Raw genomic sequence first — 22,064 nt, 5'->3', positions numbered from 1 at the left:
AACCAAAAAGAAAAAAGGCTTAATGTTCTCAACTTATCAAGAATCAATCAAACCAGTGACTAGCATTCAAAAGAAAAATACTGTACATATTGCCCTTATGCTGGTATGCTGCTTTATAGTATAATGGGGTGCATATTTCGACCAAGTTGCCACTTAGTTGAAAGGATTTTCCAGCAGCAAAAGCATCTGGGGCACAAAATATAATCAACTTGTTGCCCTGCCAACCGTGCTGTACAAACAAATGGATGCCAAGCACTTGTGGTTAGGAGAGCATGTGATCCAGTGCACTCCTGTTGTCATCAGCCGATTTCGCTATGGATAAAAACAATGTGTCATCTCTGGCATTTAAACTACTGTGATGATGTATTAACAGCTATAGCACTGGACAAAGGATATCTACTTACATCACTGCCTCCAGTGCTCCAATACTCGCTAGTTAGATCACAAGGAAAAAAAGGTTTAGTTTTCTCTTATTATTCAAGTTTGGTTAACATAATTAGGCCCTGCATTCCATTTTCATTCCTCTAAGTACTAGATTGATCCACGGCTCCTCATTGCTTGGGCATGTAAAGCCATCAACAAACAATAGCATAAGCACTTGCAGTCAACCACACTGGTATCATACAAGTCCATCACTCTACTAACAGAAAATGATTAACCGTATAAAACATTTCACATTGCTTCTGTAATACAGCCGCATTAAGGCCTTTTTCCTTTCCTCCTATCATGAAAGATATTGATACGTAAAACAAAATTTAAGAATTTTGGGTGCCAAAAGCAGATGATGATTTCTTTGATACTATAATATCAAATTGTTTTACAAGCTGCATTGAGCATCTGCCATATGTAATCTCCAGACTACAAACAGAACATACATGAATTCTATGTTCAAGATTCAGTATTAATTTCATTGCAAAACAAAGAGGAAAGAACTAGATTTCTTGAAGATTCAAGAGCCTACAGTTTATCAAGTTTATTGTATTATACAGCTATTTATAACAAAATACAAAAAGGCAACTGAAATGGAGATTCGCGTCATATATATCAGAAGCCTTTGAGAATTTAACACAAGAGATGTAGGAATTTTGTAAGCAAGGACTGCCATTTTGCATACATCTCCCAATTTTACTCTAAAGCTACACTGATTCATTATCTTGCTTGCTGAAAATCAGAGGGAAATCATCGAACTGTTCTGAGAAACCAAGTTCCTCAGCCATGCTTTTCAATGACTGGTAAACCTGGTACATGGACCATCTGTCCTTTGGCCGAGCAACCACACAATTACATGCAATTTTGAGGAACCGCAAAATTTCCTCATCATGCCCCTTTCCACAGAGAGAATTGTCGATGGCATCCTTGATTCTGACAGAGCTAGAGAGATGATTTACCCAATCCACCAAATTACCCTTGAATCCTTCTTCACCTGCGTTAATTTCTAAAGGTTTTTGCCTAGTTACCAATTCCAGAAGAACTACACCTAATCCATACACATCCCCTTTAAGTGTAGTGACCATAGTGCTTGAGTACTCTGGAGCTATATAACCAATTTCCCCTAAGTCTCCATTCTCAAAACTAGTCTCATTAACATCTGAGGAAGTCATAAGCCCTGCCAATCCAAAATCCATTATCCTAGCATCAAAGTCCTCGTCAACAAAAATCATATTGGAGCAGATGTTCTGCTGCAGGAATGGGGGCTGGCACCCATGGTGCAGCCAAGCAAGACCCCTAGTGGCACCCAAACCAATCCTAAATCTAGTTGGCCAATCTATGGGAGCAACACTCTCATGTAACAAGGAATACAGAGTCCCATTGGACATATGCTTATAAACCAGTAGCTTCTCCTCCTCCACAATACAAAATCCCAAAAGGGGTGCCAAATTTGGATGCCTAAGCTGGCCTAATCTATTCATCTCCCAACGAAACTGCTTGTCACCAAGCTTGCAACTTGTAAGCCTCTTGATTGCAAGGGCTGATCCATCAGGAAGCAGTGCCTTGTACGTGGTTCCCGTCCTAGTCGAAATTATGATGTTCTCTGCATTGAAATTGTTTGTTGCTGCCATCAAATCAGCCAATTTAACTTTCACAAGTGGCTTCTGAAACAATGAAACTTGAGTCAACTTATGAGCCCTCAACCTCTCAGCCCAACCACTGTCATCACGCCTTCCAAAATACCCTTTCTTCCTCCTCCTCATCGATCTCAAATGGTACCACCACCAAACCCCAAATCCCAACAACATTGAAGCCGCAGCACCAAAAACCCCAGCTGCAATTATAATTGCTAAGTTCTTATTACTCAAACCCCCACACTTTCCAAGAGGACCCCCACAAAGACCACTATTCCCAGCAAAATCAACCTTGTCATGATTCTCAAAAGATGAAGGAATCGCACCTGTCAGATCATTATTTGCTACAGAAAACTTCTTCAGCCTACCTAAAGCGGATAATTGATTTGGAATTGACCCTGAGAGCCTATTATTTGACAGTATCAAATAATTCAAATAAGCACACTTTGATAATTCAGGTGGGATGGAACCTGACAGATCATTGCTAGACAGATCAAGGGTTACTAAATAAGGTAGCCAAGTACATAATTGTGGAGGGATCGTACCAGAAAGTTTGTTAGCTGACAGATCCAAAGTCTGCAAACTCTGACAGTACTCTAAAGATTCAGGTAACTGTCCCCACAGATTCATGTCACGAAGTTGAAGACTTAGCAGGCGATTTTCACGTTCATTCCAACATGTAACTCCAACAAACTTGCATATAAAGCCAACTGAATTGTTGTTGAAAGTCCACGAGCTTAACTTACCATCTGGGTCTTTTAGAGAATTCTTGACACCTTCCAGGCACCTCATATCATCTTCAGTTACAACTGACAAAACAAATCCAGGCAAAACTATCCATGCCAAAACAAAGCTGAACAAGATCTTTAACCTGCTGGAAAACGATCCCTTCATAGCTTATGATCAAAAATTAAAAAAAAATAAAAAAAGAAGAAGACCCAGAGCTTTATTTGTGACTTAGATCACAAAAATAACAATTGAGTTCATGAGATAATTTTTTTCCTCTTCCTCTTTTGTTGGTGCTCTACAACGACTTGGGAGCGAGCAAATTTGCGCGTAAAATGCGTTGAATGGTCAAAAGAGGTAGAGCCTGTGAAGGGTCATTGACTTGGAGGCGTCTCTGGGAAATTACCAAACAACTACTTAACAGTAGACAGTATGATTGATTTGATTATTTTCTCTAATACTCATATTTGTATTAGTATTTCCATTTTCTTTCTTCTCTCGTGAGTGCTTTTTGTCAAAGAATTTTTTGTTTTCCTTATTGTGGAAGTGATTGTGCTTGTTTGACTAGAAGATTGTTTATTTAAAAGGGTTAATTAACAATTTGTTGACCAAGAAACTACAGTCATGATCCACTAAAGATGATCTTAGTTGAATACTGCACCCAAATAATAATATTCCTTCCTTGATCCTTTTAATTTGATTCAAGATAATATATTTTTATGTCAAGGATTTAATCCTACTCAACTTTTTTTTTTCCTTTTTAATTTAGGAAAATCAACCTTAAATTTCATCTGAGGAATTTAATTCAATAGATTGAGAGACAGCAATACTCCATAGAGATTCTTATTAGTAACAAATATTTTGGATAAACAGTTGGAATAGTTGCAAGTATTTATCCCAAGGAATTGTTGTTTGCACACAACCAATCAAATTATTGTGATTTGGTTTGCTGCCATTCGTCAGACTCTAGTTATTATCTTTTAAGAAATGGAAACGGAAGGTATTGGTTCTTTTATTGTGACCAATGGGCCGCTGTCCACCAGCTGGTGGAATAGACTCTTTTGCCACAGTCCCAGAAAAGAAAATTCCTCCCCTTTTCCCAAAAGTTGAATATCTTAAATGGAATCACAGAATTCAACTACATATACCAATTGGGGTTGGTTTTATTTTATTATTATAATAATTTAAAATGAAAATGATGGATATTAGTAAATCTAACCTAATTTATTTATTTTTAATGTAATGCGTTTCACCTTTAGTGATTGACTACACAATGGATGGATTTGCAACATCCCAACATTCGTTCCACACTACAATTTGGCATGTCAATGAAACTTTAAAGTCCAAAAAAAAAAAAATTACTGTAAAAGCTTTAAAGTCCAACAGACAATAGTCTTTGGGTTTAAATTCACGTTTTTAAATGATTAAAAACATTGATATATAGACCATTTCCATAAATTTGAGTTATAATCTCATCATATTATATACGTAATTAATCTGATCTTAAAATTTTAAATTCATTTATTATTTGAATCGAGACATATCCTTGTAACCCATCTGTCAACATTTTAAACTTTAAATCGATATATTTAAATTCCATTAATATCAATTAAACAGAATTTTACTGCATCTTAATTATGTATTGTTGGGCAAAAGTTGATGCTAATGGAAAGACCTAAGGTTGGTGTGGTCAAAGACCTTTTAACCTGTTTTTTCTATCCACCTACTGGTATTTTAATTAATTGATAACATCAATCTCCTAGGAAGATTATCCAGATCATCATTTGTCTCCTGTTACAAAATGTATTTATCTGCTAAACAAATAATTAACCTACCAATTGACACAAAACTGCTCCCTGTAAGCCTTTGTTTTCAATTTTTTTTAGTATTAAATTATGTGATAGGGATCGAACACTATTAAATTTCGAAAAAAGGGAAACTGAAAAAGAAATATCTTAATTGTCAAGAATAAATTAACAAGCATTTTCTATTGTCTATAATTACCGTTATAAATTTCTTAAATATATATTCTTTATCCGTCTGTCCATGCTCAAAATAATTGTTAATTTCATTTACACCTTTGATGATTTTAAAATTTTTCCCATGATACCTTGTGGTTTCTTTTTTCTTAATTAGCATCTCTTGCATATCTTTTGGTTTTTTCTCACGGGCGTTGCAAGTATCTTCTAGAAGGGTTATATTATTAATTTTGTTTAGTATAATTATTATTCAAAATTAATTTATTTGCTCATATTTAAATGTATTTATGTAATTTAATAAGATAAATTAATAATTGAACTCTTTTTGAGAATAGAAGTTATCTGGTGTTAATTGAGTAAAATGATATCCATAAGATCCTAATTGAAAAAAGAAATGATAAGATATCATGTAAAAATAAATAAATTAACTTGATGGATTGAAAATAACTATCAAGTTTTACATTTTTAAACATCATATTTGAGAATAGAATTTTCAGATATTTTTAGGTTATGTTATACCAAGTGTCTGTATATCTAATCTTGGACCGCAAATATGTAGCTAAACTGTTAGAGTAACCCATTTTAGAAATTCCAATGGAGATAATGAATTTAAATAAAAGTAATCAAACTCAAGTCAGTTTTGTATTGTAAATATTCTCCATTGCTCCTTCAGACTATTTGGTGCATGTTTCTTGAATTGGAGGAAATTATTATTCTCATGGCAATGCAATCAAATTTTGATGGTGAACAAAAAATAGAAATAAATAAAATTTAATGGAATTAACTATTTAAACATGCCCATTGAAATCCAAATTCATCAAAATACCAACAACTATGTTTGAATTTTTTAGAAAAGCATGAATTAATCTATATTTAATTGAATTTTAATTGATATAATTGAATATGAACTCGAACATTTTTTACATTAATGGTATGTGGATTATTATTTATTCAAAGAGTTTAATTCAAAATTTTTTTTCTCGTCAAAGTACATCTATTTCTTTTAAAAAATTCATAATTAATTGTCAAAAGATGAAACGAGAAAATTGGCAATGACTAATTCAAATGGAGTTGGATTATTAGGTCGGCTCGACACAGGATGGACCCGGCCCAAACCCATGGACACTTTAATTGCAAACTTTGATAAATACTGGTATCCTGCAGCCGCCAAAAATGATGAAAATCTTACCGCCAAAACTTAAAGATCATCTTCTTTTCGAAATCTTAACCCTCCATCTGGCAGAGTGGGCCCTCCGCACTCACCCAAAAGCCAAAACCAAATTTCAAAATTTAAGAAACCGATTAAATCATTGCACGACAGCGCGAAGATTTAGATTCCCCAGTGGAACGTCACCGTTTCCTGCGTTTCCGCAGAGATGTCGTTTTAAAAAAATCAAAAGTGGGGCCCAAGTGTGAAACGCCAAACTGACTGTTACTCGTTGGCAGAGTTGTTTTTCCTTTACGTAATTGAATTTCAAAGTCCAGGGTAATCACGTCCTTTCCATTCCCTTTCAGTTAACCTCCTCTTTTAGCTACTCTCTCTACTACTAAAAGACCGCCCATTCCCACATGGTGTGATCTTTGAGAAGTGAGAATATCCTCAACTCCCAAATCACCATGGAAGATTCGGATGTACGTTACGAAACTACCTTTGCATTGCATTCCTTTTCTTCATTATTATTTTAAGTGTTTGATTTTTGGAAATTTGATTTTTCTTTTGGTTTGTTTTGGTGTAGAAAACGGTGGCGTTGAAGGTGGCGTACGCGGAGATGATACTGAACACGGCGAAGGAAGCAGCGGCGAGAGTGATGGTGTCGGAGAAAAGAGCGGCGTTGTTTCAGCACGAACTGAATTGTTCCAAGGAGGAGTCGCTTCGTTTGCTTCTTCGCTTGAAACAGATGATCGACGCCAAGGTCCATTCCGTTTTTTTCCTTTTGAATTCTCTCTCTCTCTCTCTCTTAAATTACTAAAGCATAGTAAAACATCATTTTAAGATCTGATTTTTAGATTTAATATAATTGTTATTTGATTTCTTGTTTGGATTTATGGATTTTTTTTTAAAAAATAAATTGTCTAGATTGTGAATTTTTTGTTTGAAAAAAGAAGGAAACTAATTTGAAAATGCTGGTAAATGACTATTTGTATGTGACCGAAATGAAACCGATTGGGGTGAGCCTTGTAGTCGTAGAGTATTTTGGCAAATGTGGTGAATTTTAGAGATCAAGTTTTTGAATATTTATTTTCTATTGACTCTCAGTAAAATAGTAAAATTTAAATTTCTGTTTTGTTATTTATGAAGCAATGTTTTAGTTTTCTCTATTAATTAGCTGAATTTGATTTTTCTGACCGAAATCTGAATTGCCTGTTCAATTTTTGTAATAATGTACTTCACTGATTGGATGGACTTGTTGAATTCACTATCTGATTTTTTATTGATTGGATGCTTACTTCATGAGCCTTTGGCTCCTCAATTAGTTACAGATTTTTGAGGATTTATCAGAATAAGGTTAAGCTTCATCTGGTTTCAAGAGGTGGTCAATAATGGATAAAGTCATACTGTTAAAAGTCAAATTGATTGAAAACTGATGCAATGCTTATCTTTTGTTATCGCAGAAGCTAGAGTTCTTGTTTCTATTGGTAGTGCACCCTAGTTCTTGTTTCTATTGGTAGTACACCCTAGTTCTTGTTTCTATTGATAGTACACCCTAATTTAAAGTGGGCAAAAAATAGAGCACCTCATAAATGCTTGCTTCTTTACAGACAACTGAAGCCGAGATGACATCCTCCAATCAGAAGCGAAAGATTGATGAGCTTGAAGCACAGCTCCATGAAGCAGAGGATATCATAATAGACCTTAGAGTGGAATTAAATTGTCTAAGGCAGAAGCTGGAGAGAGCAAAGAACACTCAAGTGCAGCCTTTAAGTGGACAAATTATTAGTGAGGATGCATCTTCTTTAAAAAATCCAACACCTGAGCCCAATGTTCAATCTCCTTTAAGTTCTGGATATGTGACTGTCACGGATTCTGACATGAGGAACAAAATATTGAATCAAGCATATCCTGATGATAGATGCTGCAATGAAGCAAGCCAAAGAGATCAATCCAATGTTTCTCATGTTGAGAATTATTATCCTGATAACTCTGACTCGGCCACCATGCTTATGACAAGCAAGAAGCCAGAGCTAAGCAGAAATGGTTGTACACAGAGAATATGTGCTCTCGAAAGAAACTTGCTGGATGGTAAATTTACTCCTGGAGGTCTGGATGGTCAGCATTCGCTCTGGAGGAAAGAGTTTATCATGGAATCAAGTGCTGGAGATAAAAGAGAGTGTTTGAAATCCTTTATTAAAACAAAGAACATGAGGACAATGGGCTTTTCTGGAGAAGAAAGAAAGAACACTGTCAAAGTTCGCACATTAAGGAGGAGGAGAAAGACTCTATTTCGTAGAATCAAAGCACTATCACGCCGATTCCGTCCTGGGCAGCACATGAAACCTTGTCAATCATCTTCTGTTCGTTCCTATTGCAGAACATATACAATTGATGGAGATTTTAAACCTTATGAAGGTTCTCGCACTGTATCTTCTATCAGGGTTGATAATACAGATAGATCAGAAAATGCTAGGAAATTAGAAGAAGAGTTGAAGCATAAAAGCAGCTATTGTGAAGATATTGTGGCCACCTATAATGGAAAAGTGAAAAGTAGCAATGATGTTGCTACTTCATTCCAGTCTCTTCCTGTGCATCTTACTGAGCCATGTAAGTCGTCAACAGTTCTTAGCTGCACTCAGACTTTGAGTTCAGTCTGCTGTAATCTGAAATCAAATGCAGATCGATTGAAAACAGCTGAAACTGAGACCAAGATAAAGCCATTGGCCCGTCTGGATCCTGGGTTAACACTTATTAAATGTAATTCGGATCCCTTATCAGGATCAAAAAATTTTACTGTAAGTGTCAGGGTACTTAATAAATCTAGATTTTTCCAGAGAGCTGCAGACATTGACATCAAATTGGGAGATGAGTCTGTGTTGGTCAGGCAAGAAGGCAACTCTGGGGAGATTTCAACTCTTTCACCTTCAGAAATGAGCACCAATATGGTCAATGTTTCCTTCAAGCATTCTGACTTGAAAGATGCCAAAGCATCAAATGTAACTTATGAATCTTCAACTAAGGAGGAGAACATCAACGATAGACTTCTTAAATACACCTTCCAGAGGAAGCGCAAGAAGGAATCCCTCAGTGACCTGGATGAAAAGACTTCTGTTGAGAGCTGTTTGAAGAGGAGGGCTGAGGAGAAAGAAAATAGTTTACAAGAAACTGCTAAGTCTAACTTGCTTAATGAATCTTCTAGAGGCAATCATCGACTGGCTCAGGTTCCTCATCAGGTTGGTTTCCCTTTTCTCGATGTGACTAATTTTATTCTGTGTCTGCTAAATCAAGATATCTTACTATGATTTCACATCTGTGTGAATGGCTTCAAGACTTGTCAAGGATTTTCAAATGCATTGATAAGTGTAAGACTGAGTGCCAGGTTTTGGGATTGATGATTTCTTTAATAATCTGATTGTGTACCATTGTTGAATGTGAGAATACACAAAGGAAGAGGCAATTATTTTTGTGACTTGAGCTTGTAGAACCAATGAGATCCACCTTGTAACATGTCTATTGTCATTGTAGTGGTTCTATGATGTTTTGGTTTGCACTTTGCACTGTTGAAGTTGCAATCTGATGAGTGTGGTTGCCTTGTTTTGTGCAGCTTATTTCTCTGTCCAGCAAACCATGGTGTTAATGGAGGTGAATTTTGCATTAATTAACCTAAAGGAATGCTTGAAAGTTGAAATGAGGGCCATGGTTGGTTTGGTGGGTGATTCTTGAGGAATGCTTTTCCAATGGAAAGGAGTAAATTGCTACGTTTTATTGAAATAGAGAGATCGATTTAGTAATCTTCACCATTTATACAACTCTTTCTTATCATTGTTACATTTTTATTATATATATACATTGCTGTCGAACCTAACTTCTCTGGCATCCCAGTCCATTCTTTATCTGAAAAATATTTCAATAGAGTTTGTAACCGGCCAAAGGCTCTAATTTGGAAGTTGCGGAACAGTGGCCTGTTCCTTCCCATGCATACTCGATTTGAGCAATTGTTTTCCGGAGATCAGCCAAGACTGGAGCTCATGGTAAGCATACTAAAGGGATTTCTCTATGTTTATATGTCGCATTTAAATTTGAAGTGATGTGAATTTCAACAAATTTCTCTCATTGCCTAGGGAGTAGCTGCCATACCTTTCAACTGCTCATACATCTTTAACCCAGCACTCAGCCACTACACGTCAAGGCTGTCGTACATCGTTTGCATTCATTCTCAGCTACCCGCGCAACTTAGGCCTGGCACTCAACTAAGGCTTGGTACCAATTTTTGAGCCCAAGCACAGCACAGGATACCAAAAGAGCTCATCCAAAGTATTTAATATTCTAATATAATCATTTTTTCTGTTTTGAAGTGTTTAATATTTAATTAGATAATTTTCAATTATTATTATTTAGTAATATATTTGATTAATTTATTAATTAAATTATTTTTTAAAAAAATATACATGAATATATTTATATATATAAATAATATTCACTTACTAATGAACAGTATCCAAAATGAAATCATTGTTTTTAAAAACAATTAAACTAAGAACATTCTTACTCCTAACAATTTGGAGAATTTTATTTTCGTTTTTTTTTTAAAACAGATCTTAGTAGTGTTTTGAAACTTTTATTATCATGACGTTAACGCATGATGAAAGAACTTGTGTTTTGTTGAATAAATTTTTTCTTTTTCTTGGAAAAAGGAGCGGCCTTTATCTTTAACAAGCTAAGCCTAGTACCAAATACACGAAACCATCATAATGTAACCACCTTTGAGTGACTGCCGAGAGCTGAACCCTCCATCTTGAATCGGCGTATTTTTTTTTTATTCCGTTTACGAGCCACAGCAAATCCTAAACTCAAGAGTGGGAACAAAATTTAAGGTTTAAATGCAAAAAATAATGGTTTTAAATATCGTTTTACTGTATTCTTAGTGAAAAATTAATTAAAACTTTAAGATTGTTATTTTCGTGGGAACAGTAGTAAAACATGCCATATATATAAAAAACTCAAGACTTTATTTAAGAAAATATAACACCATAAATAATTTGTGGAATTTACAAAATTAAAAAATTTTAATTTTTAGATTTTATGGAATGTTAATTATGATCTGCTAAAGCTTTTTGGAGGCCGTGGACCGTTAGCAAAACCGCGAATCAAGAAGATCATTCTGGCATGCCAGTGCTTAACATGTTTTGTTTTGAAAGTTCAAAAGTATATCGATATCAGATTCACCTCTGGGTTCAGTACAAAGATGATTTTGTTCTCTAGCACTTGTCGCTGGTATAATAACATTCCAAAATCTTCTCTAGAAAACAGCCTTTCAATCTCTGTACACAGGATACCACTCCCTGCTGCCACCGGGTTATCCCGAACCTGTAACATCAACCTTAACAAAAACCAGGCAAGAAAATACAGTGTAACACCAGATCCTGCCCAGTAACAGCTTACAAAAATAACCCAGGGCCATCTGACTCCTTTCACAACCTGCACAAAGTTCCCCACAAGACAATCATACACGGCTGATGCCATTTCCAGGCGAAACTACACTTCAGCCTTCAAAAAATAAACTAAAATCCAAAACCGAAAACAAAAAATAAAGCATAGTTTAGAAAAAGAAAAAGCACCCAGAGATCAATCCCCTTGGTCTTGAAGTAATTATTTAATATTTGTTTAAAAATTGTTCAGAAATGGGACAAGTGGGGTCGTTTTACTATGATGTGGTCTTCAAAGGCAAGCGCGTGCTGAGGGAATTCACGTTTCCAATCTATTGTTAGTGTCACAAACCGGCAAAGCTCTGCTCCCATTTCTGCTTTTTCAGTCTCTTTGTCTTTGGAAAAAAGGCATGCGGGAGAGTAACAGGTTATTGGATTATTTCGCTTTTGTAAATTTTGACAATACATTTACCATCACCTATGATTGCTGTAATCTGTCCTGCACACAGCATTTCATCAATTCACTCAACCCCATCCTGCTTGCCATTGCTCTCCTTGTTTGTGGACACTTAATCATGCTTTTTGCCACTGTTATGTGTAGGTAAGTTGAACAAATGGATTTTAGGCCCACTGCCCCCAACATATGACATACACAAACTTACATGACTAAATCCTAAGTTGGGGAGGAATCATAATTAGGTTACTGCAAGTTTGTTTACATCATGTTTTCTTGTCTCCCTTCTCTTTCCTTCACAGCCTTTCCCTTGTTTTGCCTCTGCTACTCTGAGCTGGTGGAGCCAGGGGCACAGGGATTCCCACTAGTGGCGTTCACTCAAATTCCCCACCTTTCAGGGTGATTTATAGGTTTTACTTTTACTTTCCCATTTTTACACTCATGGTGTATATAACCAACTCCATTTGGTCACCTTTTAACAAGTAAAAACACTAGGATATACATTTCAAGCGAGACACATGGAGGGGAAGAAAGAGGAGGAGTACTGCCAAAGGGGAAACGCAATTGAGAGTGTGAATACAGCTCTGTTTACAGCCGGATTACTACTCTTAATGGTCTGCTTCAAACGTGATTTGCCCTTGTTTCTTGTTGAACAATGGCGAGCTTGGGTGTTTCTTGTGTTAAACCTTGTGCTTTTAGCTATTTTTTTCACTTCCGTGAACCCGATCACCTCAACCCAAAACCCAGAGAGCAAGAACAATGACGAAGAAACGAAGAAGCAAAGCAGGCATTGCAAGTTGTCCAATGAAGTTGAAGCATGCAAACAGGACCCCGTCGAGTCAAACAAAAGAAGCAACGAAGCTGAGGGTAAACTAGAGAAAGAGGCGGCGGTTGAACAAAACAATGAGCTTCCCAAGCTGTCAAAGGAGGAGCTGAATGAGAGAGTGGAAGCTTTCATTGCCATGTTCAGGCAGCATTTGGCTGCGGATGCAAGGAAAGGAAGAGACAAGTTACAGAGAAAAGGAGGCGATGTGAAGCACATGAAGCTTTCATCCGGTGGAGTAAATTGTTTTGTTTTTAAAGTGCAGGGGTAATTATTTCCAATTCAGAGCTTGAATTGTTATTTGATTCACAATTTTTTTTTTTTTTGGTAGTGAATGAACAATTTTCTTCCATTTTTTAAGTCACATTACAAAATCAAGGCCCTTCTCTCTGTTTTCGCCATTCATTTTGAAATTAATCCAACATACATACAACAAATCCTTCACAAATTTAATTCGTATTTTCTTTCCTTGGTAAAGCATACGCGAAAAGAGCCCAATCATCTATGTGGTGTTAATTGAGAAAAAATTATTTATTGAGTTTTAGTTAGACAAAAAATAAATCACACAATAACATGTGAGAAAAGTTGAAATTATAAAAAGTGCTTCGAGAATTCATCTAAAAATGTAGCAATTGTGAAGCAAAATCTGAGTGCGTCGTGCTCAAATCTCAAATCCAGACTTGATAATTGTAGACATGATTCATTAATATAATAAAAAGTTAAGCTTTCGATTTCGTGTAATTTTGTTCATGTCTATGGTAGTGTTAATCCATTTATGACGAGAAAATATTCGTTTTTAAACAACTTGACACCCCTAATCTGTGTACATTATTCAACGTATTTTATTTAATCCGTTTAAACTCGTTTATTGAATTATTAATATTTAATATACATAAAATAAGTTAATCATTTTTAAATGAGTAAAATCTTGATGTGTCTAAATAAATCAGTTGTACTTAAACATGTTAATTGTATAATCTTGTATAATTTGTATAATAAACATGTTGTATTAATGTTAATGTCAATTTTAACACGATGCATTATATTCATATTAATTAATTTATAATTTAAAATTTAAATTACACCATAAGAACCTGTTACCGTAAAATGAATTACCAGCTCTACTCAAATCTTCTGATAGTAATGTGAAATTTTGGAATTTCAAGAGTTTGACAACAAAAGCCCGAGCCTAAACCTTTTTACCCTTAACTGGCCCAACCTAAAGAAAAGAAAGTATAATTTTGGACTTTTCAAGTTCATTAATTGAAATTAATAAACATTTATTTATAACTTAATTAAACTAGAATTGGTTCGCCTAATAATTCAATAGGTTTTGAGCATGAGATACATTGGACCATATTTTTCTATTTGACATAAATCACTTTTTATTTTTTTAATTTTTTAAATCACTTTTTAGTTTTAATATAATTAGTTTTAATTTACATTGGATCTAAACTATATAAAAAAATCAATTAATTTTTTTTACTTTTATTATGTTCAATTAGCCTCATAAATTTTTTTGAATAAAATACGTCACTCTCACTATCTTTCATTAATTAACATTACAACTATCAATGTAATGTCATGTCATCTATCACGTCACATGTTAATGCGTCATTTTAATGATGAAATTGTACGTGACAGATGACATGGCATTGAATGTTGTTAACTAGAAATTGATTTTTTTTTCCTTTTTATCTACTCATATGTTTAAAAATAATTAGGTTAGGGATTTGAAACAAAAAAAAATGAATAAAATTAACCCAAACAAATTACTGGGTTCCTAATACTAAAAACCTAATTATAATTTTGTCTAATCTATTCCAAAACAACATTTAAGGTTTATGACTATCAAATTTCCCAAACCCGATAAGTATGTTTGGTTCATAGAATAGAATATGTATTCTATAAGAATAAAATAAGACAAAAATAGAATGAAAATGTTATTATATAGTTTAGTTGATGGAATGGAACAAGGTAGGAATTGCTGTTATGACTTATTGTAATATTTGGCTAGTAAAAATAATTTTGAAATAACAAAGAAATAGGTGATAAAAAGATAAAAATTTCATTATTATAATATATGATTATTTATTTTTATTTTATTTTTAAATATTAATAATTCATAATTTATTTAAAATATTAATAATAATTATTTAAATATTAATATTTTATTTATAATTTAATCATTAATGTTTTAAAATATTAATATTTTATTTATAATTTAATCATTAATGTTTTAAAATATTAATATTTTATTTATAATTTATTTTTTATAATTAAAATGTTAATAATTTTTATTTTTAAATTTAAAATATAAATTTTTATAATATATAATTAGAAACTTAAACTATTTATTATAATAAAATTTATTTTCATAAAAAACAAAAAATACTCTTTATATAATTTAGTAAAATTTATACCAAAAGACAAACTTAAGTATGTTGTGAAATATAACTTAAAAGAACAAGTATGAGAGAAAAGTATTAATAAAGTAAGAAGATTTTATTTGATAGTGTGTATTTACAAATGAAGTAAATAGCTTATTTAGAAGCTAATAACCTCTTATCTAGATAGAATTTACAAGATAAAGATAATGATAAAGAAATTGATTTGGACGAATTAAATGTTAATTTTAATCTAATCTAATATGCATCTAAATTTAAATTTTATATAATAAAAAATAAGAGTTCAAATTAGATTACACTTCTATGCCTAGTTTTTTGAGCTATTTGCCTTGACTTGGTTGGTAAGTCTAGTCTAAACTCTTAGACCATGACATAATGGACATTTACATTTATATTCATAATACTCCCGCGTGTATGTCTATTGTATTAAGAATATGCTTCATCAAAACCTTACTAAAAAAAAAATCTCATGGGAAAAAATTTGAGTAAAAGAAAAAGAGTACATAATTATTTTCAAAAATACGATTTTGAAATATTGCTTCATTAAAAACCTTACCAAGAAAACCATAGTGGAAAAAACCTTGATGAAGGAAAAGAATACAATGCACATTTTACTCTCCCTAATGATTGCATTATTTAAGATTTTTAAAATAACACATTTCAATCTTATATACCAACTTTTCAAATATTGCAGTAAGAAGGGTTTTGGTAAATGAATTTGTTAGATTGAACTTAAATGAGTTTGTTAAACACTAATTTCATATGTTTTATTCTATCACCTTTAATGTATCATTACTTTAAATAGGCTATGCAAACAATATTATCCTTATATAACATTATTGAAATTTCTTTTTTGGTTGACAAGCCATACATTTTCTGAATATGTTGAGTTATATATCTTAATCAAACACATTTATGACTTGCCTCATAAACAACCAAAATTTTGACATGGTAAGAGGAAGTAGAAATTATAGTTTATTTTATAAAACACTATGAATAGTCATAGCTTCATATGTGAATAAGTAACTTGTTTGGGATTGAGCTTTGTGTGAATCAAATAAATATTATGTATTCACATAACTAATTAAAACTAATTTGAATACATTTCAGTAATATAAACTCGTATCTATTTTTCATTTGAGATGTCGAAGTATATGTTTAACTCCATTCTACTGTCTTTGAGTTGGAGAAGAATTATATTTTACTAATAGATTTACAGTAAATAATATATCATGTCTTGTATTACTAGCAAGATACATTAGTGCTCAATAGCATTAAGATATGGTACTTCAAAACCAAGAAGTTCTTATCTTCTTCACAAGGTTGGAAAATGTCTTTTTTCGATCTAGTGACTTTACTACCACTGGGGAACTCAATAAACATGTTTTGATCATACAGAATCATTTTAGCACTTTTGCTATTTAATTTGATTAATGGACATAAGTTTCATTTGTCAAGTATTCAACTTGAAGACCCAAACAAAATTTTGTTTTTCTAAGGTTTTTCATTTCAAATTCTTTTTTTGAGTAATCCATAGCCTTTGATAATTTTTCAAGAATTCCAACAATAGTCAATTTATCAACATAAATAATAATTATGACAAATAAAAAATCAAATCTTTTTATAAAACACATGGGCATATGGGATCATTTTTATAACCTTGTTTTAATAAATATTTATTAAGGCGATTATACCACATACGCCTGAATTGCTTAATCCATATACAAATTTATTTAATTTGATCGAATATATTTCTTGAGAATTGTGTACTTTAGGCAACTTAAATCCTTTACGGATTTTTATATAAATATTGACATTAAGTGAGTCATATAAATAGACTGTAGCTATATTTAATAGATGTATTTCAATTTTATTATGTATTATCAAATTAATTAAATATGAAAATGTAATTACATCTACTACAAGAGAATATGTCTCTTCATAATTAATACTAAGTTTTTGGGTAAAACCTTTTGTGACAACTCATGCTTTATATCTCGTAATCTCATTTTTTTTTTCATTTCATTTTTGCACAAATATCTATTTATATTCTATTAGTTTTACACCATTTGGTGTATTGACTACAAGTTCAAAAATTTCATGTTTTGTAAATAAATTCAATTCTCCTTTGATTGCATATTTTTACATTGACTAATCATTTATATGTTTGCATTTTTCAGTAGATGTAGGTTTAAGATCCTTATTTTCGTTCATAATATTGAGCGTTACATTATATGCAAAAATATCATTATCGTTTATTTCATTCTATTGTCATATTTTCTTATTATGACATTATTTATTGAAATATTTTCATTTTCAATGATTTCAGGTACCTGAATTTCATTTGGAATTTTATCAATTATGTCAAGGGTCTCTTTTGAAATTTTTATTTCCTCTTTTTGACCATTTTGTGTATTTGCTCATTTTCATTTTTTGAGGATTTTATTTTTGGAATCGATTGGTTTCTCACGTTTTTTGCGTGCTTTGTCCTATAGGGACATCAATTCTAATAGGAGTTTTTGTAGTTAGTATATGAGATTTAGTTATTCTCTTTAAGTTAATAAATACAACTAACAATTAATTTGCTATATTTACAAATGAATTATCTTTTGAACTTCAAGTTCACATTGATTTATTTGAAGATCAAAACTAGATAATGATAATGTATTTCAAAAAAAAATTTTTCCAGCTACTTATTTTTCCCCCTTAATGTTGGAAAAACTATTTTATCAAAATGACAAATGGCAAATTTTGTTGTGAGTAAGTTTTCTATTAATGGTTCTAGATATTTAATTATAGATGGAGATTCATATCCAACATAATTTCCTAATCTTATTTGAGGATCCATCTTTGTGTGTTGTGGTGGAGCAATTAAGGCATATACCATAAATCAATTAAGGATACATCAAAAAAATTCTTAGATAGAAAATATTTGGTTCTTGACCATAAATCAATTATATAGGGGAGAATTTATGATAACTTGATGCCTGATACGTACAAGTGTTGTACATTGAAAATGGCATGCACCAAGTAGAAATGGACAGTTTAGTTTTCATAAGCAATGGCTTTGCAATCAGTTGGAAGTGTTTAATAAATGATTTTGCTAGACTTGTTTTTGTATGAACATGAACAATAGGCTATTCAAAAGTTATTCCAACTAATATGCAATATTTATTAAAGGCTTAAGATGTAAATTCATCAACATTGTCTAGATGAATAGTCTTAATTGCATGATCAGGAAAATGTGCTCGCAAATGAATGATTTGAATGAGTAATATTGCAAATGCTAAATTGCAAGTCGATAATAAGTATTCATGTAACCATGTAATCGATGCATCAATCAAAACAATCAAATATCTAAATGGTCCATATGGTAGATGTATGGATCCACATATATCACCTTCAATACATTTAAAAAATATAGGAGATTCAATCTCAACTTTAGTTAATGATGACCTTATAATTAATTTGCCTTAAGAGTAAGCAATATATAAGAATTCATCAGATTGAAAAATCTTTTAGTTTTTCAATGGATGACTACATAAATTTTTAATAATTTTTTGCATCATTATTGGTTCGGGATGAGCCATCCAGTCATGCCAAAGATTAAAATCTTTAGTAAACTTCTAGTTTACTATAGCATGAATTTCAATAATTTTAATATATATGTAGTACAATTCAAAAAACAAAGTAGGTTATTTTTTTAATACACACTTCTTACTCGAGATAATAGATGTAATATAAAGGTAATATAGAGGTATTAAGTGTCCTTTTCATTCATTGTCTTAATATGGTATCCATTTAGATGAATATCTTTAAAACTTAATAAATTTCTTTAACATTTAGTTAAAAATAATTCATCTTCTATTATAAATTTGGTTTTTCTAGATAGCAAAATATTGGCTCTTTAGGAACTTTCAATTAATTTTGTACTACTAGATATTGTATTAACATTAGTTTCTTCCATTGTCAAGTGGAAAAAATATCTCTTGGCTTTAAATATAATGTGCGTTGTAACACTGTCTATTAAACATATATCTGTATCATTGATCTTGGATCCAACTAGATGAATATCTATATTTTAAAATAAGATATATAGCAAAAAACTTACAAGTTAACATAAGGGAACATTAAATATAGAGTTTATAATTAAAACACATAATAAGAACATATCATTTAAATATAATGAAAATATATAAAAACATCTTCATAATAAAGTTATATTAGAACATACCAACAAACTATTAAAAAAAATTTCATTTTTGGATATTTACATTAGCAATCAGATAATCAATTCCTTTTTTAGGGTGGACAAGAAAATCTGCAACATCCAAATTTGTTATATTAACTTGGGTATGGTTAAAATCATCTTAAATAAAATTTGTTTCAATATATATATATTTTTCTTTTTAACTTTCAATGATGATTGATAAAGTTCAACAAGATATTTTGGTTTAAAATAGATGTGTAACCAATAGTCCATCATACCACATTGATGATATATATGTTCTATATTCCTTTTATTTTGTCTACTTTTATTTTTTTTCTATATTTTTTCACTATTCACTATATCCATCCACTTTCGGTGGTTAAATATATCCATCCATTTTTGCTGGTATTCTTATTATTAGAATAGTGATTAATATAACCACCGCGATTGCAAGTATTATCCTCTTCCACGTCCATGACCATAATTATTGAATGATATCGCATTCACTTCAAGGAATGGACGAGGTTCATGATTTTTCATTAATAGCTTGTTATTTTTCTTAGTTATAAAAGACATGAAATCCAAAATAAAACGTATTTTTAAATTACCCAAGGTATAATATTTTTCACTTGTCATAAAATAGATATCATATAAAGTTAATTTCATATATTCAATTTAAAATGTCTTTTGTAAAAGCTCTTAATCTCTTAGTATCAAAGATAAATTTCCATATACCAAGCATAATCATATTTGAAATTCAAAAAAAAAAAAAAATCATGTGTTGAGCAAATCATACCCTAAAACCAAAATAAAGAGATCATATATAATTATATATATTTTCATGCTTAATCTGATTTAATAAATCAAGGGACAAAATATGTTAAATACTATATGGTAGGAAATTCATATTCTGATTTAATAAATCAAGAAATAAAATATTATACATACTACATGATAGCAAATTCACATTCAAATTATTTTTCAGGAATGAAAATACCAAAGAGATATCTAGTTATTTACTTGATTTGCTAAAACCAAAAAATTAAAGACCAACCATTGAAATCCTTTTGAAATTTGAAAGAATTGAAACTTCGACTTTAAAATGATGATGAAAAATAAATGATACCAAAACTTGAGAGATTAGAGAATCTTGTGATAACTCTATTATATAGAGTTATCTTATGCATCTTTGGAACTTGAATGAAGCTAAGTCCTTTAGTTTTTAAGTAATCCATAGATAGTTTTTATGCTTTTTAGTAGTAGTTTAATTTATGTGGTGATATTTTTCATTTATGCAATTTTACCTTAAATTCTTGTTAAAATTGCTCATTTTAGCCTCCAATTATTTAATCTTTTGGTATTAAGGATATGCAAGGACTTGGAACCTAAATGGAAAGGAATGGTGCAAGTTAGCTTAAAAAGGTCTTTGAACATCCTGTAATGTTTTAAGCACAACTCTAGCTACAAAAGTCTGATCGAGGTGGGTCTTAGACCGTTGGAAATCCAAGAGGAAGAGCTACAACTTTAGTGTTCAGTATTTTACCCAATTTGAAAGGAATTATGGCCAAAAATGGGTCTGAAAAGAAAAGATTGTAGTAGATGGCACTATCCAAGTCAAAGAGTTTCTCATTGCAGTGAGAACCCATATTCACTGCAGTGAAAAATAAAAAGAAACCAGCCCCAAGTTAGAAAGTTTCTTTCTATAGCAAGATTTCTAGCAACTCAAATAAGAGAATTTCTTGCTGCAGTAAGAAGTCATTTTGGTTGCAACAAGAAACATGAAGAAAACAACTCTAAGTTAGAGAATTTCTCGCTATAGCGAGAATCTGCCATTTTCACTATAGTGAGTTTGTGTTATTTAATGAAAAAATATTTGCATGACTTTTTAGGGTTAAGGTTGAAAGTAGGAGTATAAATACATGTTTTTAAGTTGAGAAAAGGGTGTCGACTCCATATGTTTTTGATGATAACAAAATATTTCTTATTTATTAATATATAACTTCACCATTTAAGTGCGCAGGATAAATCTAATCTCATCAATAAAATTAGTGTTTAAAGATAAGTTCATGTAAATGATAGATTAATCAGTTAGAGTGGGAAAGATGAAATGAGTTAGTGAAAACAGAACTTTTGTAATTGATTAATAAGGAGCCTTAATCAGTTAACGCATAACTAGGTGTTGACTTAAGGTAAGACAGAGGAGCCTTAATCAGTTGGCATCAAGCTTAACTAATTAAGGAAGTGTTGGAAGCTGATAACAAAGTCATGCTAATTGGTTAAGAAGTTTGGTTAATTGGTTAGAGCACAAGGACCTAGTACTCTCAAGTGCCAAAATCAAGTTTGAAAAGATAGTTAACCACTAAATAGAGCTAAAATGAAAAAGTGCAAATTTGAAGAATTTTTAGTTGATCAGAGCGTGTGGTAATCAGTTAAGGCTAAATGAGGTGAAGCTCTAATTTGTTAAAAGAAAAGTTAACCAGTTAGATGAAGTCTGTTGAAGTAGAATGGTTAGAGAGAGATCTCGTAATCAGTTAGAGCCTTCTGTAATCGGCTAGAGCAGAGAACACAGTAACAAGACAGTGTAAGGCAGAAAAGTTGAATCGATTAGAGCTGCTTGTAATTAGTTAACCAAACTTTGTCTTCCCATTTGAATTTAAGCCCTAGAGGATAAAATAACAGCTAAAATGGAATCGACGTTGTCTCCAACGGCTAAAAATTATCTTTAATAGAAAAATCTGACTCTTCAAGTATAAAAGAAAGCACCAACGGTCAAAGAAAATAAATTTGAAAAGAGAAGAGCCATTTTGAGCAAAAAAACTAAA

The 22,064-nt window shown here is 31.9% G+C and overlaps 3 protein-coding genes across 3 annotated transcripts; 2 read left to right on the top strand and 1 right to left on the bottom strand.

Moving 5' to 3' along the window:
- Nucleotides 1-872: 872 nt before the first annotated feature.
- On the bottom strand, nucleotides 873-3,138 carry LOC110426761 (Leucine-rich repeat protein kinase family protein). The gene has a single exon (XM_021442058.1). The coding sequence runs from the start codon at nucleotides 2,955-2,957 to the stop codon at nucleotides 1,137-1,139; it is 1,821 nt and encodes a 606-aa protein (XP_021297733.1). The 5' UTR covers nucleotides 2,958-3,138; the 3' UTR covers nucleotides 873-1,136.
- Nucleotides 3,139-6,271: 3,133 nt separating this feature from the next.
- Nucleotides 6,272-10,335, top strand: LOC110426662 (uncharacterized). Its single transcript, XM_021441938.1, has 5 exons — nucleotides 6,272-6,400; nucleotides 6,505-6,681; nucleotides 7,529-9,154; nucleotides 9,526-9,952; nucleotides 10,043-10,335. The coding sequence occupies exons 1-4, from the start codon at nucleotides 6,386-6,388 to the stop codon at nucleotides 9,556-9,558; spliced, it is 1,851 nt and encodes a 616-aa protein (XP_021297613.1). The 5' UTR covers nucleotides 6,272-6,385; the 3' UTR covers nucleotides 9,559-9,952; nucleotides 10,043-10,335.
- Nucleotides 10,336-12,280: 1,945 nt separating this feature from the next.
- Nucleotides 12,281-13,001, top strand: LOC110426753 (Putative membrane lipoprotein). Its single transcript, XM_021442052.1, has one exon. The coding sequence runs from the start codon at nucleotides 12,320-12,322 to the stop codon at nucleotides 12,893-12,895; it is 576 nt and encodes a 191-aa protein (XP_021297727.1). The 5' UTR covers nucleotides 12,281-12,319; the 3' UTR covers nucleotides 12,896-13,001.
- Nucleotides 13,002-22,064: the final 9,063 nt, after the last annotated feature.

The sequence above is a fragment of the Theobroma umbraticum genome, unplaced genomic scaffold (assembly GCF_002168275.2).
Source record: "Theobroma umbraticum cultivar Fairchild unplaced genomic scaffold, ASM216827v3 scaffold_12.0, whole genome shotgun sequence".
Classification (NCBI taxonomy): Eukaryota; Viridiplantae; Streptophyta; class Magnoliopsida; order Malvales; family Malvaceae; genus Theobroma; species Theobroma umbraticum.
The sequence above is the reverse complement of the archived record's forward strand: the minus strand, read 5'-3'. Positions and strand labels throughout refer to the sequence as shown.